Genomic DNA, 23,523 nt, shown 5'->3' with positions numbered 1-23,523 from the left:
TTTTCACTTCAACCAGGAAATCAACTTGCCAGCTCTTAACACAGACCAGGGTGACCCTCATCCTCTGGATGTAAGGGGCAACATCATAAAATATCTTTCCCTGTCCAAATCCTTCAAAAGATCGGAGAACCTCTTCATCATTCCCTATGGCCTTAGGAGAGGTCAAGCAACATCGGCCCGAACCACTGCCTCCTGGTTAGTGAAGGCCTACTTGCTGAGTGAGTCGCAAATTCCTGAAGACCTGAGGGCTCATTCCACCAGAGCAGTGGCCACCTCCTGGGCAGCATATTGTAGGGTCTCAGCGGAAACCATCTGCAGAGCGGGCACTTGGTCCTCCAGGAACACCTTTATCTCTCACTACAAGGTGGACTCAGCTCAGCTATCAACAGTAGAATTGGGAAAGTCCATTATTCAAGCCAACTCTTCTATTCCTTGCTAATAAACATTTACCTTTGCATCTCCCACCCAGTCTGCGAGTTAATCCCCAGAGTGTATGCTGCCATGATGCGACAGGAAAATGGAAAATTGTATACTTACCTTTCCGTAATTTTCCTTTCCTGTCGCATCTTCATGGCAGCATACAATATCCCACCCACAAAGGTGATTCATATATACAGAGAATACCGGGGCGGGGGGCGTATCTTCATCTTATAGCTATGTGGTCCTATCAGGTTGTGGGGGCGGAGTCACAACCCAGAGTGTATGCTGCCATGAAGATGCGACAGGAAAGGAAAATTACGGAAAGGTAAGTATACAAATTTTCCATTTTCTTAACCCCCAGGACAGCTAACATTTGCTTACTATGGGGCACATAGGATACCTGGTGACCCCATACAAATATAACTGGGCATGATGTTTTTTGCCAAGCTGTTCCTTCCATTGCTTTGCATCTTAATACAAAAATGTAAAGAACAATTTTGTAACTGTGCTTATAAAATAATTCATTACTCATTAAGATGATAATGAATGTAATCACATATTCTAATTACAGACAAAAGCCACGACGTCCTTCTGGAAATTATAATTTAGGAAAAAAAAATGTCCTTGTACCTATAAACATAGCAGAATCCAACATGTGGTCAGTTTAGAAGCAATGACCAACCTTGACAAGTGATGCTTTTCAGGAGAGTGCAAGCTGGTTCCAACAAGTAAACAATCCACTAAATGAGCCTTCATTAATAGCCTTTCTTGAAAGCATTCAAACAAAAGACTTGGCAAACTCGAAGCAGAGTATGCCAGCAAGGAATTTCAATACTGCAAAATGATTTAATTAGTCCAGACATTACAGCACACTGGCTCATTAAAAACAGCAAGCTTTCCTTCAAACCTTTAATTTAAGATGGAGGGTTAATTGCTACAAAAAGCATTATGTGTACCTCCAAGTACTTTTGAATTACCAGATGCTTTAGATAGAAATTCTAAAAATAGGATTTTTGAACCCGCAGTAAAATCTTTTTCTTGGAGTCAACTGAGGGACATGGGAAGTCTGTCACCTTCTGGTTATACTGCCGCCTGCAGGAAGATTGGATACTGGCAAACAAAACACCAATACCAATATGCCTTTGTTTTGTTGCAAAGCAGTAGAGGGCATGATTAAACACAAATGGGTGGTTTTTGTGTCACTCAATAGATCCCAATAAACAGACTTTTATAGCGAGTAGAAAAATTCAATTTTCCTTTCTGGAAAAGGGTACACAAAAAAAGTCACTACGGTGGCTACCACTGAAGCACTTGATTATTCCTGGCCCACCACACATTCATTCCAAAAGTAACCTATTGTAAGTCTTTGGCAATGTTTATGATCAATGCCACTAGACATTGCATCTTGTGCCGCCGCTGGTGGTCAGACCGGAGCCCAACAATAAGGGAATGGTTTCAGAGGCTCAACAAGATGGAAAAAGTTGGAGTTTATTAGCATCTCTCAGGACAACATGTCTAAAATTACTTCCAATATTTCCATGTTGGATTAATTTCAAAAACTATCCAACAATGCCATGACCTCTGCTATTAGTGTCTTTTTGCCAATACCAGAAGTCAGCTTGGAGAGCTCAATATTGTTCTGGCAGATTTTTGCTTGTGGTATTGTGGAGGGTAGGTGACAGGCCAGCCCCCCCCCCCCCATCTCCCCCAATTTTTCTCCCTCTTTTTTTCCCCCCTTTCTTACCATCTGCTTTATTTTTTACCCTCTGCCTTCATGACTACATTCAATAAGGTTTCTGATGGAGTACACAAAATCCCATATTGCCTAAAAGGAAAGTATGTATCAGAGAGAAAGAGACTCAAAGCCTAAACAGCAGACAAGAAAAAGACATCCCTCTTGGAAACTGAAGAGCCTTGTCCTGCTTAAGGAAGTGATCAGAGCCACCCTAGGGCAAAAGGAAATCAACGAACCTGAACCCATTGCAGATGTGGCCAGGTCAGACATTAACCTGCCAGAGGCGATAGATAAATACAAAGAAAGACCCCCTTGAGGTTGAAGAAGAAAATGAATACCTTAAAAAGGAGTTCAAGTTCCTGAAAACTCAGAGAGGACCACATTTTGATCCCGATACATGTGAAACTCACTTTACAAAGACTTAGGCAAGGGGTGGGAGGTTAATCTTAACCCAAAATAATGAGGTTAAAAAAAAAATGCACATTGGATACTGCAAATAGGTTGGGCTAGAGCTTGGCTACCTGCAGTAAGGGAGGACACCTCTTGGGCGAAGCCTCACGATGCACCTTGCTGGACAAGCCTTTCCATGCTAGAGCATCAAAGAATCACAAATTTAAAGCTTTACATGGCTCTTTGGAGTGCCACATTCAAACCCTAATCCAGTGTGGTTGGAACGTGGCACTCCAAAAACCAGGCTAAAGATATCAGCTCTAACAGCCAATGGCAGAGTTGCCTGTCGGAACATAACAGCTCAGTGGGGGAGATCTCTGTACTAACTCCGGATGGTTAGCGGAGCTGTCAGTTCTATTTTCCTTCAACCCAACCTGTAGTGTGCACCAGGCATTAGAGGAGGATCTCATCAAAATTTATGGCAAATTAATGCAGAAAACCAGTTCATGCCAAGGGGTTTACATACCTTTTCTTGCCACTATATAGACTTCTACTCTGTATTTAGCTGTCTGTCATAAAGCAGAGTTCCAGCCATCTTGTAATTTTTTTAAATAACCCCCGCAATTGTCGCTGCCACTTTACTCTAAATCGGCATACTGTATATTTGTAATCTTTTACTTTTTAATAAAGTCTAGCATTACTTACAGCACCCGTGGATAATGTTCGTGTCCATTCGGTGTTAGGCCGCGTACACACGCGGGGACTGTTCGCCCAACTTTGTCCGTCAAACAGTTTCGGCAAACAGTCCGCTCAAAATTAGCATGGACGGACATGGCCACACACGACGGACGAACAGTTTGCTGAAACCGTGCGCGATGACGTGAACGGCACGTACGACGGGACGAAAAATACGACGTCCTATACACTGCATTATAACTTTCGGCGTGAAAATCCTTTCTGAGCATGCGCGCAACTTTGTTTGACGAACAAGCCTACACACGCGGGGACTGTCCGCTGAAACAAGGTTTCAGCGGACAGTTTTTCGGAATTTCCGAAAAACCTTGTTCAGCGGACTGTTCGCTGAAACTGTCCGCTGAAAGCCCACACACGAGCGGACTGTCCGCTGAAACTTGGTTTCAGCGGACAGTTTCAGCGAACAGTCCCCGCGTGTGTACGCGGCCTTAGGTCATCTGAAGAGCGCTGGCAATTTTTCCCGGGATTAGGTGCAGCTGGCTACTCAGCATGCACCTCCAAATCTCATACATGTGCAGTGGGAACTACTCATGGCATACTATGTGTATAGCAGGTTGCCATAGCAACGGCAGCATCGGAGAACGTTCCCAACCCATTGTTATGGCAACTTGTCAATTAGTCATGCAACCCAACAAGTTGCCACACGGAAGGAACCAGCGGTTGCCAATGGGAGGAAGGAGATTACGTAACTCGCTGCGGCGAGGTAGGGTGGAAGTGGAGTGATTTCTTACATCTAAAAATTCACTAAAACAAAACTAATAAAAATTACAATATCCAAAAATTAATGGCACAGGGATAGGCAAAAAATAAGGGCGTGAGTGCAAAATAGAGTGCAACTTCGCTTTAAGTTCTAGATATTTTTTCTTCTTCTTCTTTCTATTTCTTTTTAGTTTTTTATACATAGGGTAAGGGTTAGAATATTTTTAGTGAGTGTTTCCCTCACTTTGATTATTGTTGTAGTTTTAACATATTTCTAAAGACTGATGTCACACTATGGTGTCCGTTTAGGAAGCAGGGAGATATAGTATTAGAGGAGAGATATACTGTATATACCATCAGAGGAGAGATATACTGTATATACCATCAGAGGAAAGATACACTGTATATACCATCAGAGGAGAGATACACTGTATATACCATCAGAGGAGAGATATACTGTATATACTATCAGAGGAGAGATATACTGTATATACTATCAGAGGAGAGATATACTGTATATACTATCAGAGGAGAGATATACTGTATATACTATCAGAGGAGAGATATACTGTATATACTATCAGAGGAGCGATATACTGTATATACTATTAAAGGGTGAATCTGGTAAATATCAGACTCAGAACAAATTTTTTTTATTTAACCCTTTCATGCCTTTCAAGTCTATGTCTGCCATTTGGTGTTTACAAGTAGCATATTTTTTTGCTAGAAAATTACTTAGAACCCACAAACATATATATTTTTTCAGCAGAAAATCTTGAGAATAAAATATTGATTGTCGCAATATTTTATGTCACACGGTATTTGTGCAGCAGTGTTTAAATGCAACTTTTTAGGAAAAGGGACACTTTCATGAATTTAAAACAAACTAAACTGTAAAGTTAGCCCAATTTCTTTTATATAATGTGAAAGATGATGTTATGGCGAGTAAATAGATACCAAACATGTCATGCTTTATAATTGCACGCACTTGTGGAAAGGCATCAAACTATGGTACCTAAAAATCTCCATAGGCGACGCTTTATATTTTATTTACGGTTACCAGGTTAGAGTTACAGAGGAGGTCTAGTGCTAGAATTATTGCTCTCATTCTGGCGATCTCACATGTGTGATTTGAACACCGTTTACATATGCGGGCGTGACTTCCGTATGTGTTTTCTTTGCTGCGCGAGTTCGCGGGGACGGGGGAGCTTTACATTTTTTTTATTTTTTCCTTATTTCTTTTTATATTATTAAATGTTTTTTTTTTTGTTTTTTTTTTAAACACATTTGATCACTTTTATTGCCGTCACAAAGAATGTAAACATCCCTTGTGACAGTAATAGGTGGCGACAGGGACTCTTTATGGAGGGATCAGGGGTTTAAAAGACCCCAAATCACTCCTTTGCACTTCAAAGTATTCAGATCGCTGAAAACAGCGATTCTGAACACTGTATTTTTTTATTTTAATCCGGCGCCACTGGTAAACCGGAAGTGACATAGTTTACATTCCAGCCTGTGGCTAGACAGTGGTGTAGTGGTTAGCACTCTCACCTAGCAGTAAGAAGGGTCGCTGGTTCAAATCCCAACCACGACACTACCTGCCTGGAGTTTGCATGTTCTCCCTGTGCCTGCGTGGGTTTCCTCCGGGTTTCCTCCCACGCTCCAAAGACATGCAGGTAGGTCACCTCCCGCTCCTCCAGGATAGCAATCAAGCGGCTTTTAGCCACATCGGTTGCTTTCCCTGGAAAGTCGATCAGAACGTTAAGAACGTTAAAAACAAGTGAAAATTTCAAACAACATTCTTTCATTCAGCGAATGTACAAAGATTTTTATTCTCATCTGAAAATTGATCCTTGTGGCCAGCTTAAGGCTCAGTACACACCTATGCAGTTTTGCTTTTGATCCGTTTCTGCAGTGCTTTTTGCTGTGAGTTTTGATTTTTGCGCACGTGATTTTGCTGCGATTTGCATTTTTATATATTTTACCAATTTGCTGTTGGGCAGATTAAAAAACACAAATTGCTGCAAAAAAGCATTACATGCTTTTCTGCAGCTTCGCCATTGAAGTATATTGAACCAAAAAAGCAGTTTTGCGTTACCAAAAAAAAAAAAAAGAAAGTCACACATAGATGTGAACCAGGTCTAAGACATTTAGTAACAAAGGGGTTAAAAAAACTAAAAAACTAAAATTAGCCCTTTATAGTACAAAAAAAAATACAATAAAAACCTATTGTAAGGGGTTCTTTTTTTACTGTAGAACTATGAAAGTAATATTTACAGTAGCGATTATTTGCTCATTTTAGTTTTTTTTAACCTCTTGAGATCCGCGCTATAGCCGAATGACGGCTACAGCGCGGACCTCCTTTGCCGGGACTAAGTCTATTGACGTCGTCCCGTGCATGAGCGGCCTGCGCGCCCCCTGAGGGGCGTGCGCGGCGCGCTCTGTGATCCGTGAGTCAATGAGACTCGCCTGATCACCGATCCGAGCAAGGGGTCGATCCCGACCCCTTACCACGTGATCAGCTGTCAGCCAATGACAGCTGATCATGTGCCAAAACAGAGCCGGTAATCGGAAAAAAAAAGCCGATCACCGGCGACCGTGATCGGGACATCAGTCACGATCACGGCCAGTGTATCAGGACCCACCTGCCCCCTGCCAGTAACCCCCAGAGCCTTAATAAAGTGCCACCCAGCAGTGCCCCCCATCAGTGCCCATGATGCCACCCAGCAGTGCCATACATCAGTGCCCACAGTGCCATACATCAGTGCCCACAGTGCCATACATCAGTGCCCACAGTGCCATACATCAGTGCCCACAGTGCCATACATCAGTGCCATACATCAGTGCCCACAGTGCCATACATCAGTGCCCACAATCTGCCTCAACAACATTGCTGCACCTCAGTGCCACATATCCGTGCCCATCAGTGTCATCTACCAGTGCCCATCAGAGCCACCTATCAGTGCCACCTATCAGTGCCACCTATCAGTGCCCATCAGTGGTACCTATCAGTGCCCCTTAGTGCCACCCATCCTTGCCACCTATCAGTGCCCATCAGTACTGCCTTATCTGTGCCTATCGGTGCCACCTTATCTGTGCCTATCGGTGCCACCTTATCTGTGCCTATCGGTGCCACCTTAACTGTGCCTATTAGTGCCCACCAGTGCCGCCCATCAGTGCCCGCCAGTGCCGCCCATCAGTGCCCACCAGTGCCGCCTCATCAGCGCATTTCAATGAAGGAGAAAAAATGACCTGTTTGCAAAATTTTATAACTATTAAACATGATTTTTTTTTTTGCATCTTTTTTTGTTTGTTTAGCAAAAAATAAAACTCCCAGCTGTAATTAAATACCACCAAAAGAAAGCTCTATTTGTGGGAAAAAAATGATAAAAATTTCATTTGGGTGCAGTGTTGTATGGTCGCGCAATTGTCATTCAAAGTGCATCAGCGCTGAAAGAAAATTGGTCTGGGACTGAGGGGGGTTTAAGTGCCCAGTAAGCAAGTGGTTAAATTCCATTATGTTACTGGCGATTAATAGATTATGAAAATAGTAATTGATAAATTTCATAATTGATACGTTGTCGTAGCCCTAACTGCCGCCACACAAAATTTTACCTTGTTCCTTTGAAGAATGGTGATGTGATTCCATTATACAGTTGGGAACCTAAACACTTTCTACTCTCAAATATACAAGCACAGAAAAAATAAAAATAAACCTGCATAACTGGAAAAATACTATACAAAAGTTTTAGGTTCTAAAAAGCCGTACATGTGTGGAAAAAAAACGAAAGTGAAACGGAAATGCAAATGTATGGATTCAATTGACCAAATCTTGGTAAACAGTGATTCATGCTATGTAAGCGAGAGCAACCAAACGACCCAAAAGGACAGATGGAAAAAGCGTACCCGACGAGGTGTCGGATGATTTTAGAGCAAAAGACCAACCATCAGGAGTCATAGACGCACAGTGTGGTAAGCGCAGCTCCACTGGCTTCAGGAATTTTAATCCATGGGGTCCACACATTACTAAAGGACTAAGCAACGTTTCGCCTGCAAAAAAAAAAAAAAAAAGAGAACCAAATATGAGAAATCATATTTACAATGAAGTGAGCTATGCAGTTATATTCTTCTAGACAAAAATCATTAGACGCCTCAAACCTTTCTCCTTATCCAGAGGTGGTAAGATGCTGTTGTCCCTGCAGACCTTGAAGTAGATTTCCTGCTCAATGCTGTCAGGGATTGCTCCTTGAGGTATGATGATACTGACCCCCGTCTCTATGGAACTCAGCACACCGCCATTGCTATTAAAGATGCCTCGAGCAGTTGCCACCACAGTGTGAGCTTCATCCTCATCATCGTCTTCAAGGGCAGAGGGACTAAAACAGAAATATTTGGTAAGGAAAACACAGATAATACCAACTAGAAAATAGAAATAACTGCAAGAAATTAGATCTGCATTTCTAGACCAACACACTGGGGGAAGATTTACTAAAACTGGAGCATTCAGAATCTGGTGAAGCTGTGCATGGCACCTTGTTCAATTAAGCTTTGACAATAAAACCTGGAAGCGGATTGGTTTCTATGCAGAGCTGCACCAGATTTTGCACTCTCCAATTTAAGTCAGTCAGTCAGTCAGTCAGTCAGTCAGTCTCTTTCACAAATTATGGTAGATTATAGACACAATAACTGGACTGGCCACAAAAGTTCTTCATGGAACAGATCTCTTAGCCCTTGTACACACGGTCGGACATTCCGACAACCAAATCCTTTGGATTTTGTCCGAAACTGGTGTTGCATACACACGGTCGGACAAAGTTGTCGGAAAATACGATCGTTCAGAACGTGATGACGTAATTCCATTACGATGGGACTACGTTCAGGCTAGTAGCCAATAGCTTTGATCTAGGAATTTGATCTGAGCATGCGTGGCACTTTGTCCGATTCTCTACAAATGATCGGACGAAGTCCGATCGGATCATGTTGTCGGAAAATTCTATAGCCCAGCTCTAAAACTGTCGGTCGGATATTCCGACGGAAACAGTCCGATGGAGCCCACACACGGTCGGATTATCAGACAACACGGTCAGATCGGACATTTTCTGTCGGAATGTCCGACCGTGTGTACAAGGGCTTACAGTAAGGCTCCATTCACACTTATACAACATGACTTTGGAGCACAACTTTGGATGGTGCAACTTGGATGCGACTTTGACCAACGATAATGGACAACTGTTGGACAACTGTGGCATTAATAACATTCAGGTTTGACTTTCATGTGACTTTTGAGGGTTTATAATGCAGTCAATGGCACTGTAGTCGCATGGAAATCAGAGCAAAAGTAGTGTAGGAACCTTTTTAAAGTCGTTGCAATTTTAAGTCGCACATATTTGAAAGGTTAACATTAACATGGTGTGTGACTTATGTGACTTTAGTGTCACAAGTCGCATGACAAATCGCGTGTAAAAAGTGTAAATGGAGCCCAAATGTATGTGTCTTGGCAAAATGAACAAATAAAAAATGTAGCTGTAATGTAAAGCGTTTATTACCCCAACACTTTATATTCCTGATATGTGGCAGCTGTACCATGTACTTGTATGAGAAAGTATCCTGTTCTCTATGTATCGCTTTCTTTATGCAGTCCCTGGTGTTCCTGCCACTCCCTCTGCTTTACTATTAAAAACTGACCACAATAAGCAGGAGAGCACAACGTGGTCAGTTCTCTAGCTATGCTAGGAAACCAGTGTGCTTTACTCCACTGATCAGACTTGAGAACATCGGGAATGTAATCACTTATAAAAAAGGGGAAACAGCATTTATAATGTTTTTTTCTATCTATACAAAAATGTTTTGCCTTTAAAGAGGAAGTAAAGACTGGGGTAGGAAAAACTTTCCCTACATGCATGACAACGTAGGATTCCATGGACTTAGAATTTTAAAATGTTATTTTTTGATTGTAAGGGTGGCAGAATTTACTAACAACTAGGAAATCAGTTCCGGATAGATTGATTCTTCGAGTGACTAACAGAGTTCTAGCTTCAGGACACAATTTTAGCAATTATACAGTGAAAAATATGCAGCTGACATTTTCACAATGTCTAAAATTCAACACCATAAAAATGCTGCAACTGTCTGAGAGTCCTGATTATGCCTGTGAAAGATAACTGCAGCCACTCCACGTACAGTGCAATTTCAACCAGCATTTTAATTGGGCTACATAGACCTTCATGAATCACCATGCTTCCACATGATCAACTGGTTTCTGCTTCACCTGCTTGTCCTAAAAATGCTACATTTTACCAAAGAACACTGAGTATCGATTGGTTAAATGTCTCATGAGTCACAACTACATAACTTCCGAGTACATGATACTACGATCATTATACTTGGGATAATTGTATCTGTACCTTAACCAATTTTATCTGTACTTTAACCACTTGAATGACGGCCACAGCGCAGATATGAATTCCCGGGAGGCCGTCATGATGGCCTCCCCTGTGCACGCTCCCTGCGTGCACTGTGATCACTGAGAGTCACTGAGAGTCGGGTGATCACTGATCCAAGTAAGGGGCTGGTCCCGGGCCCTTACCATGTGATCAGCTGACAGCTGATCACATGATCAAAACAAAAGCTTGGTGATCGCTTTTTTTTTCTTCTCGTGCTGACAGCGGAGGAGAAAAAAAAAGCCGATCACCGGCTCATCTTAAAGGGACATCGGTCCCAAAACAGAAGAGGCAATTATGCCATATGAAAGTGACCACAAGTGCCACCTATCAATGCCCACCAGTGGTGCCAATCAGTGCCACCTAGAAGTGCTGCCTATCAGTGTAACCGATCAGTGCCCATCAGTGCCGCCTCATCAGCGTACATCAAAGATGGACAAAATTTACCAGTTTTAAAATTTTATAACAAAATAAAACTTTTTTTTATTCGGTCTTTTTACATTTTTTTTAACACACACAAAAAAAAAAAAAAAAAAAAAAAAAAAAAAAAAAAATCGCACAGGTGATCAAATACCACCAAAAGAAAGCTCTATTTGTGGGAAAATAAATGATAAAAATGTCATTTCAGTACAGTGTTGTATGACTGCGCAATTGTCCTTCAAAGTGCACCAGCGCTGAAAGGTGAAAATTGGTCCGGATAGGAGCAAGTGGTTAAAAAGGAAAAGCAAATCTAGACAAACCTCCATAAAAAGTCCAAATACTCATGAATGAACTACTGTACTGGCTAAAGGATTTGTAATTGTGTTTCGTTTTGAGTCACACATTACTAGCCAGCCAGGCTTATGACAGCTAATTGCCGACTTGTCTTTGCAATTCCAGTTTCTACTTCCTTTCCTCTAACCTGCTCACTGCACATTGAATCAGCATCGTCACTGATGATTCCTCGTCCAATAAACAGGAAGGTGCCACAGAAGCTTTAGCCACTTCAGCTCCAGTAGATTTTACCCCCCTTCATGACCAGGGCATTTTTAGCCATTATTTGGCATGGCGTTGCTTTAACTGGTAATTGTGTGGTTTTTCCCCACAAATAGGGCTTTCTTTTGGTAGAATTTGATTGCCACTGGGTTTTTTTTTTTGCACTATATATCCATTAAAAAAAAAAAAAACGAATTTCATCATATTTAGGCCAAAACGTATTCTGCTACATGTCTTTGGGAGGAGGAAGAAGAAAGAAAAAAAAAATAAAAATCATCACGAAGTGTATATTAATTATTTTGAACAAAAATTATAGCATCTAAAAACTATGGCATATACTGGAATTGTAAAAAAAAGTCATACTACTAATGGCGGGTACTGGCAACTTATAGTGGGACTGTAATAGTGTGGCAGACAATCTAACACTTAGGCTGGGTTCACACTGGTGCGAAGTGGATGCGGTTTTCCCCACATCCAATTCACATCAGGGGCTTTTAATGGAATCAGTTTATACAACTCGAAGGACGGCTGTGAAGCTGTTTGCAGAAGAGTTCTGTGCTTCTTCTGGTCCATTTCAGGTCCAAATTCTGCCAAAGTTTTGAGCCTGAAACGGAGAACAGGGATGAACCAAACCCCTTGCGGTAAACCACTCAAATGTGAATGCAGCCTGAGGCTGGGAGGGAACTGACTAAATGACACTGACCTCACAATTGATACTAATACAGTGATCAGTGCTAAAAAATATACACTGTCACTGTACTAATGACACTGGCTGGGAAGGGGTTTACATCTAGGGGCAATCAAGGGGTTAACTGTGTGCCTACAATGTTTTCTGTGTGTGTTCGGTACTGTATTTTCACTAAGCAATGTGCCACTTTACACTTCCTGCTTTCCAGGGGGAAAGAAAAACAAACAAACAAAAAAACGGCACATCGCTGTTGTCAGAAGAGAGCTCAACGTTGTTTAACTACACAGAGCTCTCTTCCATCAATCACTCAGCCAATCAGCGGATGGCAGTCACAAATCATTGGCCATGACCATTGACTGGCTTGTGCTGCAGCGAATTGTAGCCTTATGCACTACCCCCTACCCAAAAGAAGCGGATCATGTACATTAACTTCATCTGGTGCAGGGAGGGACTCTGCTGCAGTATATCTGTGGCAGGTGGGCCCCAAGTGGTTTAAGATGAACCAGGTTCTCTTTGGCAGAGACCTCACAGGGCTAGCTGAACAGATTTATAAATACTTTGGAAAATAAAAGTATAGTGATAAAGGTGTGCTGGGTATTACTATAAGTGTCAATGTGTCTTATCTTTTTGCATAAATAAGGGAATATCCTTTAAATGTAAAATATTTTAAAGCATCACACAAATATTCGCAATATAATATTTAAAACACTACCTGACTGGGACTGCTTTAGGCACTGCATTAATATTATTTGGTTGATACTTAGATTTGCTCTCTGTTGGCTTGGATGTGCCATCTATCTCTGGAGATATAGCCACATTGGTTGATTTCAAAACGGATTGAGGAGAATTCTGAGGTTTGGTGGGCAGCTCCGGCTTTCCTTGTGCTTCATTGGACAGAAGATTATGGTTGAATTTGGGGCTCTCGAACTTGCGCTCAAAAGGTCTGGCAGAGCTTGTGTAAGGTTTAGGAGTAAAGCGGTTATATGATGGTGTGATGGTTTTTCCAATCTGTTCGGTGCCATTAACAGGAGCTTTGTCAGGAAAGCTTTTCTGAGGAAAGAAGTTCGACTGAACTGTGTCCTCTCTGTTGGAAGGTCGGAAGACGGTTGGCTTGGTTTGAGGTGGTGGTGGCTCTGGTTTTGTCACTATGGAATTTGTGATCTCCAGGGAAACAGAACTGACTGTAAAAAAAAAAAAGACAAAATAATTTACATTTTACATCAAATAGCTACAGAGAGCAGAGTCAAAGAAAAGTGCACCGCATCAAACGTCTAACTGCTCCCCTTATGTGCTTGAAAGCAGAACTCCATGAAATGTTTTCCCCCCAGTGGAGCCGTGCCCGCACTGCATGGGTTAACTGCTCATTTTGTCTAGGGATATAGTTACCCAATCCTTCAACCCTCCAGAAAACTGCGCTCCCCCATAGCCAGTGGTGGACTGTTCCTGTTGTCCTTACATCCAGAGTCGATCTATGGGTGTGATGACTTCAGGAATGGTCCATTCACAAGGCCGCTAGGGGGCAGAAGTGGTGGGGACTGGTCTTGTGCTTGGAGGATCGGTGGATTAGGCAAGAATATCTCCGCCCTGTAGACAAGCCCAGTTCTTTAATCGGTTGCTGGCTTGGAGTCTGTCACCCCCCCCCCCCCCCCAACAGGCCTAATCATTGATGAACTTTATGATTAAGCCCATCAGGTGAAACATGTTAAGCCGCATACACACGGGCGGACTGTCTGTCCAACTTAGTCCGCCGAAACACATTTCAGCGGACAGTCCGCTCGTGTGTGGGCTTTAGCGGACTTTTTCAGCGTGCAGTCTGATGGACTAAGTATTTCGGAATTTCCGTAATATTGTCCGTCCAACTTTGGTTTCAGCGGACAGTCCGCTCGTGAGTAGGCTAGTTGGATGGACTAAGTATGGCGCATGCTCAGAAAGGATTTACACGGCGGAAGGTTGCATTGCTGTGTATTGGACGTCCTATTTCTAGTCCCGTCATACGTGCTGTACACGTCATCGTGCAAGCTTTCAACGGACTGTTTGTTCATCGTGTGTGGTCAAGTCCGTTCATTCGAAAGTAGGACGGACTGTCCGTCGGATTGTCTGACGGACTTAGTTGGCCAGACAGTCCGCCCGTGTGTGTGGCTTTAGATGAATGGTCCTGGGTGCAAGGTCATATGTTGAAACTTGCCAGCTGATTAAAGTTTTGCCTGTGAAGACATCATCAGTGTGCGACTTTTCCTTTGGCATATGCCAAAATATCTACATATGCTATATTTAACAGTCAGTACAAGTTTTTAACTAGCTTAATCCCATAGAACTAACAAACATGAACTAAACAAAACCTTAAGGCCTTGCGCACAGGGCATAGGAGTTTATTCTCAAAACGTGCTGTATTTTTGCTGCCAGAACTTGGCAGGAAAAAATAAATTTATGGTATGTGCTTTTGTATATGTATGAGGTTGAGAGCACATGCAATCTACTGACCAGCATATTTTGTTTATTTTGGTTATTGGAATACATTTATGTGAATAAATGATGCTAGTTAATTCCTCTTAGAACACGCTCTCTTCAAATACACCTGTAAACACCTATGTGTACATGACTATTTAAGCTAACAAATGTGTTTACAGGTATGAAAAAAAAATAAAATTCTGAAGCCCGTATAAGAGGCATTTACACCCTAAATATAGATACAAATGCTATAAAATAGATTTGTAGTTTTTACCTTAAAAGAAAATGATCCAACATGCACATTTTTTAAATTGTTCCATATTTTTGTTATTGTAAGAAGTAGATTTTTGCAAGTTTCATATTGCACTGCAATCACACCAGTTTGCTTAATAATTTTAGGGATATTAGCAACACAGAGTGCATTGGTTTTTGTAGTTGGCAAGCCCAACAAGTAGCCTAGTAAGGCGCAGTAAAGCATAACTATTATGCAGTACTGATAAGCATTAAAAGGATAAGTGCAGCTGCATGCAAAAAAGGTTTTTCACTTTAATGCAGAAAATGTATTCGGATTAAAAAAATAAATAAAAAAAGTTGTGCCTTTAGAACCACTTGAAGCAGACCCCGAGTCCATATAATAATGGCTTCCCCATGTACATTTATTAGTACAAACTATATAGGAAGAAGACATTTTTTAACCACTTCCCACCCGGCCAATGCATATATACGGCCGGGTGGGAGCCGTCTACTCCTGATAGGACGTTCAGGAACGTCCTTCAGGAGTAGCGGAGGATCACCCGGACACGGCACATCTCAGATCGGCAGGAGGGCTCTGTGATTGGCCCTCCTGATCACATGACGGCCGTGTCCAATCACGGCCGTCATGTGATGTAAACAAACAGCCGGTTGCTAGGCAATCGGCTCTCCTCTCCTCACACGGAAGTCACCGCTGAGGAGAGGAGAGCAGAACGCTGCAGCCGGCTGATGATCAGTGAGTATGGGCTGCTTTTTACAGCTTTTTACTCACTGATCATCAGTGTAGTGTAAACACACAACACACCACACAGTACAAACACAGTCCCCACATATGTCCCCAAAACACACATGTCCCCAAATAATAAAAACACATGTCCCTAATAATAAAAACATGTCCCCCACATATGTCCCACTAAAATCACATGTCCCAATGATTATCTGCACACATATGTACGTGATCACCTGCACACATATGTACATGATCATTTGCGTACATATGTCCGTGATCACACAAAACAATTATTATACACTTAACGGAATTTTTTTTACCAAAAACATGTAGCAGAATACATTTTGGCTTAAATTTATGACAAAATTTGATTTTATTGGATTTCTTTTCAAATAGAAAAAAGAAAATATTGTTTTTTTTCCAAATTTCCGCTATTTTTGCGCTTATATCGCAAAAAAAAAAAAAACCGAGTCGTGAATAAATAACACCAAAATAAAGCTCTATTTGTGCGAACAAAAAGATAACAATTTCATTTGGGTACAGTGTAGCATGACCGCGCAATTGTCACTGAAAGCGCTAGAGCGCTGAAAGCTGAAAATTGGGCTGGGAAGGAAGGGGGTGAAAGTGCCCTGTATTGTAGTGGTTAAACATTAATTCATAGTTAGTCTGGTTAGAAAAAAAAAAATAAAAGACAGACAAGTCCATCTAGTTATAAAAGGGTGGAGAAAAAAAATATATATACAATCCTATATATACAAATGATCCAACACTCACATTAATAAGGTTTTTTTACATAAATTCATTAAAACATCGTATGAAGTAAAATAAAATATACAACTCACCCTCTGTGTGGGGATGTTTTGCATGTGCTGTATGATTGACGAGCACTGGAGAAGGCTGGTTGTACTGGGAGGTTACTTGAGGGACCGGGTCATAACGTTTTTCAGTTATGGGTCTGTCAGGAGAGTCCGTATCTACAGGTTTTCCCCTGTCAGAACAAACATCAATGAGTCCCACAGTAATAAAAAAACTTTTTTTTTTTAATTACATACTGAGAGGGGCTTAAATCCCAATGGAGACATTTCACTTAGCTACTAATTATAGCAGAACTGAACATTTAGGCATCAACCGAGAATCACTTAAGAATGCATGAGAGACCATTATAAGCGAATGCAGACAGGTAACAATACCCTAGCTTATCGATATATATGCCAAATGATCAGATAATAAATGTTTTTCTTCTACTTGCCTGATCTGCATTCTGGGACAAGGGTTCTCATATTCATTAAGCGAATACTGACTGCCAATGTCTTCAGTTCACCACTTTTCAAACACACACTAAGTGATTCATGTATGACCGGTATTGCCGTATATACATTCACTCAAAACGAGAAACAGCCACCTTCACGCCTTGGGTGGAGAACAATACAGAATCAGGATGTTAATGCAACAGCACAAACTCGACAAACAGAGGCAGATGACTTGTTTACTGTCCATTCCAAATGTATGATTTATCTCCTCCGTGAGACTTTTTTTTTTTTCCAGCAACATTGAATATAGCAAGAAAGCAAGCAGGAAATCCGTCCAAGTCACAGATGATGCAACCAGGATTTACTCCCAGACACAGACTTATTCATCGTCATTGCTGATGTTCTCAGCAAACTGGACATACAAACAAATGCCAACTGGAACTGGAAGCATCCCAAATAACAACCCCCAGCTTTATGTGCACTAGTGTGGCAAAAAAAAATTTTATTTAGCAGAATTAAAGACATTATAGGTTTAGATTTACTGATTGATTTTGGGTTGACCTTGAAAAATTTATTTCTATCTGTAGAGGAAAAACAGATAACAGGCTGTCTAAAATGACCACTTTAGCTGGGTGCACATAATGCTGTGGTAAGTCTAAGAGGAATGACAAAGACAGCCTTGTGTTAATGCCAATCTTACCACTTGATGTTCCTTTTCAAGTAGTCATAGCTAGTGTAAGAGCCAAGAAATCTAGGCGGTGGCAAAGCAAATGTGACAGAAGAATGAAAGAAAAGGGTCAATCTACCTTTAAGTAAATTAAGACTTGCAAGACTTTTTTTTTTTTCTTTTGAAAATACTTACACAAAGTCTACCTACTGAAGAGTGACAAACTCCTAATCTAAGAAGGTTATTTATGGAAAACATTGAAAAAGCAGAGCATTGCTGGCATTAAGAGAGAAAAGAGGAAAGAAAACTTTAAGCGGTCCCTAGGATCTATTTTGAGAAGACATAGTACATAAGCCACAGTGATCATATTAGCATTGTTATCACACACTGGATTATATAACAAATGATTATTTGATAACATAGTTTAGATAGCACAAATAACCATTTCACACAAAGGCTTTCATTCCTTCCACTTGCATCACAGTGTACAGATCGAATGACTAATTGGCTGCTCAAGAATATCTTATGCTAAACTTAATGTGGACTCCAAGTAAGAAAATCAAAGCAATTCAAATAGAGAATGGCACAAAATGTAGGAGAAATGAAGACAATTCTTGTAACATTTGCTTGGTTCTGGCACATTGCTACCCCCGGTAATGAACACATTCATCAGGCACCATCATCAGCAGGTAACTAGAACGTAAGGTACATGATCCATAAGCCATTACATAAAAATCTTTTGTAACTCTGCATATCTGCATCAATGTATTAAAACCGACAAATCAAATTTACACCTCAAAAATGAATACAAAGTCACTGAAAAGGTTTAAAGAGACGCTACAGTCTTCCTAGCCCAAATTTTAATAAAAACATCCTCATGATTTTCAGGCATCCAATTTGGATATTCTCATTCATGTCCATATAATAAAGTACCTGCCAAAAGTGTAATTTATTATCCCCTGCAGAAAACCCAGCAGCGGCCATCACAACTGTGGGCATTTGAAGCCAGTGCCCATTCTTATCCGTGATTTCTTAAAAAATGGCATCTAAACTTCTCCCAATCGCATCATTTCCGGTCTGGAAACCGCACGATGTTAGAAGCTTAGGATGCGCAAAGACTTCTAGGATGTCGTGGTGTCAGTAGGATAGGCTAACTACATCACTCACCTATGCATTTGAAACCAGAAGTGGCAGGAAACAAAGAAAAAATAAAGTTTTCATATCCAATTACAACACTACAGCTGGGTATCAAGATGAGCCCAAATCTAATTAAACAGCTCAGCCCTTCCCATATAAAAGGTAACAAAAAATAGGCCGAAAAAGTGAAGATGTTTAGAAGCTCCTGCAGTGGAGGAATACAACATTCTGCCAGCAAATGCTGCCAAACCGCTCTCTCAATGTCTCCAGTAATGAGATATGCTGCTGTAGTTCCTGGCTTCGCCCTCCTCCAAAAATGGAGTCTTAGCCGTTCCGCAAAAAAGAAGTGCTTGCATACTACTGGAAAAGAAAGATCCAACAAGACTGACTTCCTCATAATGGCTAGCATTACAGATCTTTCTGTTCTGATTCCTGAGAAAAGTGAGACGTAAAAGGGTGACTCAACGTGCCAACACATTACCTACAACTGAAATATTTATTTTGAGAAACTTAGCCTTTAAGCGAACTTTTGCTACTTTTCTTCTGAAAATTCTATCATTCTAGAACCAACATGGTGTCAATTGATTATAGAATGATTACTATAAATAAAATGGAACGATTAGAAAAGTCAGAAATTACATATATGATGCAGTTATTTACTAGCATTACTACGGGACTTTTGTTTACACGAGTCCCTAACTGAACATAATTTTAGTACCAATTGATCCTTCCAGTAGATAGCTGTTGATCTTATCAATGATAAGATTGATCTTTCATTAGATCAATTTTTTTACTTCCTTTAACATGCCAAGCTGTCCACCAAAGTGACATGTTAAATGGTTCAAGAAAAGAACAGTTATCACAGACAAGGGTGCTTACAACAGTCCTTTAGCAAAAGATTTTTTCCCAAAAGAATAAACTTCTTAGCTGGGATTAAGCGGTCATTTTTCTTTATTTTTTTTCTTTAATTAAAGCAGAACTGAAGTCCTGCTGTCAAAAAACACGAGCAGGCAGCAGGCTTTTATTGCAGGAGAGACCTACAAAAAAATGCCCCTACCTGTCTGAATGCCGGGATGACAGGTTCCTGCACATGCTGCATCCCCCCCGCCAGCCAAAGAGACCCTAAAGCCCCATACACACTATCAGATTTTCTGCCGATTTTTGTCTTCAGATTTACCAAAACCATGTAGTGCAAGGCCTGCCTGATTGCATACACATTGAAACTCCTAAGGTTTGACCGGATATTATATGGTTTTGGTAAATCTGAAGACAAAAATCAGCAGAAAATCTGATAGTGTGTATGGGGCTTAAGACCAGCACTCAGAGGAAGACTGCGGCGCAGGATTGCTGGACAGCCAAGTATGGAGACTTTAGTTCTGCTTTAATGTCTATCTACAAATACATCTAAGACTACCCTGTCTACAGGACAGCAATTTTGTGTGATTTTTATCGCAGAAGGAACTGCGTTGTCACCCTGTTAAGATAAATAGCAGATCTGCTGTCAGGATCAAAAAGTTAATACTAATGTTATGAAGGAACTCAAAAACAAAAACTACTGTAATTTTGCCAGTGACAGCATCATATTTTCCCATTTTTTATTTTGTCTATAGTCCCACTTTAAAAGATAACTAAAAGGCAAAATTTATTGTTCAGATTTGAAGAGAATGTAGATGGATTAGAATACCTGTCAGTGCCCTGATTTAGGGAGATTCGCCCTCTCTATTTGTCCTGTTTATCATTATCACTGAGAAAAGTGAAAGAAAATCCCAAATTTTGGGTTGTCACCAGAACAGGAACAGAGGGAAGGCTTACAATGACGATACAAGTTCTAGTGACAATCAGGGACTTTCTATCACTTCTTGCTTTGGCTATGGGACAAGAAGTGAATAACACGAAGACAGAAAACAAAAAAACTGACAGGGTTCCCTTACTCTAAACAAAAGCTTTGCCTTTAGTTCTACATAAAGCCTAGTACACATGAGCCGAATGTTGGGTGGCAACAGCCAGTTCAATAGAAACTGACCGACATTCGCCCTGAGTATACTGCAGCCGGTTGGACAGAAGCTGGCCAACGGAAAGGACACAACCAAAAAAAGTCAGCTGAACGGCTCCCGATCAGTGTTCTCAGCCAATGGCATCCACAGCTTAACAGGCCGATCACTTTACTAACATCAGATAATTGGAACAGCTGCTCCAACCTGAGCTGTCAGTCTTATTTTTTTTCGTTCAGCTTGCGGGGTTGTACGAAAATAAACTGGTGTGTACTAGGCTTTAGGCTCGGGTTCACACAGGGACGACTTGTCCAGGCGACTTCGCCGCCTTACAAGTCGCGCTCCGTTCTGTACTATGGAACCGTTCTAATAGGAGCGACTCAAGTCTCTCCGACTTAGAAAAAAGGTTTCTGTACTACTTTGGGGCGACTTCAGACGACTTGCATTGACTTCTATACAGAAGTCGTTTTGCAAGTCGCCGCTGATCGTGTGCAGGTCGCGGCGCTGCAAGTCGTGCTGCCCCTGTGTGAACTGAGCCCAAGTCTCTAAAGGGTGAATATAAATGTAGACTTTTAAAGACACATTGAATCCCTGAAATACAAACACCCTGAGGCATACATAACACACGCACACATGCACGCACACACACATGTGCAGCCAGTATTTAATCCATCAGAAAAGCAGGTGTGAAAGTGAGTATTATAACCTAGATGTAATCTCCAAAACAAACCGAAACAATTATTCAAGAGAGGTTTATGAGACAGTACAGGTCATGCAAAAATAAGGCATGTAATAAAGTGCTTTAATTGCTTAGGGTATTATCTGAAGTCCACATATTCCTGTCCATTTGTGCCCTATAAATATGTCAGATAACTGTAGGAATAACTTTTTAATTGTAGTTATTTATTGTAATCATGTTCTCCCTGGTTTAACTAAATTAAATTAACTGTATTAAAGAAATGTAGGAGCCAGCCTGTAAAAGAAACCACAACCAGCATTTAAAAAGGTTATCTTTGTTACAGATTTACAGTTATTTAAGCAGCCATTTCATTATTGCACTTCAGCAGTAACAATTACTTATAGTTAATAGTCTAGCATGGCAACTGAATATACACTGCAGTGTATAATAGCTTATACAGACTACTATAGTTTTTTTTTTTGTTTTTTTTAAATGGAAACTATCTAGGTTTATAATCTTTCTTTTAAATGGAAAAGGAAGGATCCTACACTTTAAATTTGGCAAGATAGAAATAATTATAGGTTATCTACTTTAAAAGAGGATTGTAAGTTTGCCAATTAGCCTTTGCCACCTTGTGCTTAAAGTATCCATACACCTGCAGTGTATGATTTCATTACAAACGCATGTGACAGCACAACACGTTAGAGAAGCCCCATCTTCCCAGCACACATTAGATAAGAGTAAAGTCACAAGTACAGCTTTCACACATGAGGTGCTACGTCTTTCACTGCAAAGGGTCAGGATGTAGGTGCAATGAAGAGGTCAGAGAGAGACAAGTGCAGCATGTCAGAACGTACTTGGAGGGGTAGCTGTTAAAGCTAACTTGGCTCTGAGACTGTCCAGGTTTAGAAGGTTCAGGGAGGATGTTTGTAGGAACAGCAGTAGTGGGCTTGTCAAAGTTTCTACGATCAAAGTAAGACAGCTGCTTCCGATAATATTCCTCATCTTCTTCGGGATCGTAATTGTTAGCACGAACTATATCTTCTGGTGGCTTCAATTGAGGTTTCTGAGGTTCGGGTACACTGAAACAAATAAAACAAATAATGAAATAACGCGTGTGAAATGCACAAGCAGAACGTTAGCACTGAAATTAACTATTTGTATAATTTTTTAATGTTCTCAGAGGAATGAACTACTGAGGACTAGGTGTGATCCGGGCTTGTAAAGTTGGACAAGTGACCACAGCTGGCCATATATATGTATGATTGCTTTTGTTAAGTCAGCAGGCTGAATGAAAGAAAAGTAACAGATTCCTCCATCCACGCCAAACAGAGCAGATGGACGAATCTCTCCTGGCAATTTCTGTATTTTGACAGCCGGTTCCCCATAACACAGCTGCATCTGTTTGGCTGTCAATTTTCTACTCAGGTACTACTACAAATGTCGACTGAACAAATCAACTTTGGTTGGGATGGATGGTGCCAGAGCTTAAACGCTGGCCGATTCAGTATGAATTGGTCAAATCTCAAGCTGTGTATGGAAGCCTCAAGAAAGATCCTGCACCATGAAAGCACAATCTACATGTACCCATGCGATAGATCCTGCAAACCAGCATTCCTCGGAAGGGGCTGTTATTGTGTGGGTCTAGACCATGGGGTCTCCAAACTGTGGATGTGAACCTTTCCTTGTCTTTATCCCTTTGACCAATGAGGCACTATTCCTCCCACTGACACCAGAGACAGGGAACCAATTCTCCCACTGACACTAATGATGGGGTACTATTCCTCCAACTTACACCAATAATGTAATTTTTTTTTTTTTTACTCCCAGTGACCACCAGGCCTATGGCATTACTTACTCTTACTGATGGCAGTGTGCTTTTTACTCCCATCCGGCCCCCCTAATATTTGAAGGGCAGAAAAATGGCCCTTTGTTTTGAAAGTCTGGAGACCTATGGCCTGGACTATATTTATAGCTCAACCTTCCATAAAATTTTAAGAAGGAGGTCTACATATCAGGGCGGCAAGAAGGTAAAAACTAGCGCTTCCTAAAGAACTTCTTTAAAATTAGGAAATTTGCATCATTATCAATTCATGACAAAGTATGCATTAGAATCCTCAAAATAAAAAATGTAAAAAAAAAGTCTATCATATATATCTCTATGTGATGAGCGACTGAAACAACATGTTTAAAAGCAACCAGATAAAATAGAAAAGAGGTACTTATCAAGCAAGCATGAACTCCCCTTTAGTGGACCGCACATTCACTT

At 41.0% G+C, this 23,523-nt stretch overlaps 1 protein-coding gene across 13 annotated transcripts in view; it reads right to left on the bottom strand.

Annotated features, from left to right (window-relative positions):
• TJP1 (tight junction protein 1) overlaps window positions 1-23,523 on the bottom strand; it is a 738,699-nt gene that overhangs the window by 23,339 nt on the left and 691,837 nt on the right. For 7 of the 13 annotated variants that reach the window (XM_077473241.1, XM_077473244.1, XM_077473246.1 and 4 more), the window contains 6 exons: window positions 22,112-22,336; window positions 17,481-17,531; window positions 16,373-16,518; window positions 12,813-13,281; window positions 8,156-8,373; window positions 7,904-8,047 (listed from right to left, as the gene is read on the bottom strand). In XM_077473241.1, coding sequence (XP_077329367.1) covers window positions 7,904-8,047; window positions 8,156-8,373; window positions 12,813-13,281; window positions 16,373-16,518; window positions 17,481-17,531; window positions 22,112-22,336 — 1,253 coding nt within the window. The remainder of the gene's footprint in view (window positions 1-7,903; window positions 8,048-8,155; window positions 8,374-12,812; window positions 13,282-16,372; window positions 16,519-17,480; window positions 17,532-22,111; window positions 22,337-23,523) is intronic. The other 6 variants (XM_077473243.1, XM_077473247.1, XM_077473248.1 and 3 more) reach the window with 4 other exon arrangements.

The sequence above is a fragment of the Lithobates pipiens genome, unplaced genomic scaffold (assembly GCF_037356315.1).
Source record: "Lithobates pipiens isolate NorthernLeopardFrog02 unplaced genomic scaffold, aLitPip1_a1.2 Scaffold_8, whole genome shotgun sequence".
In the NCBI taxonomy this organism is placed as follows: domain Eukaryota; kingdom Metazoa; phylum Chordata; class Amphibia; order Anura; family Ranidae; genus Lithobates; species Lithobates pipiens.
Note: the sequence above shows the minus strand (reverse complement) of the source record. Positions and strands in the feature narration are given on the sequence as shown.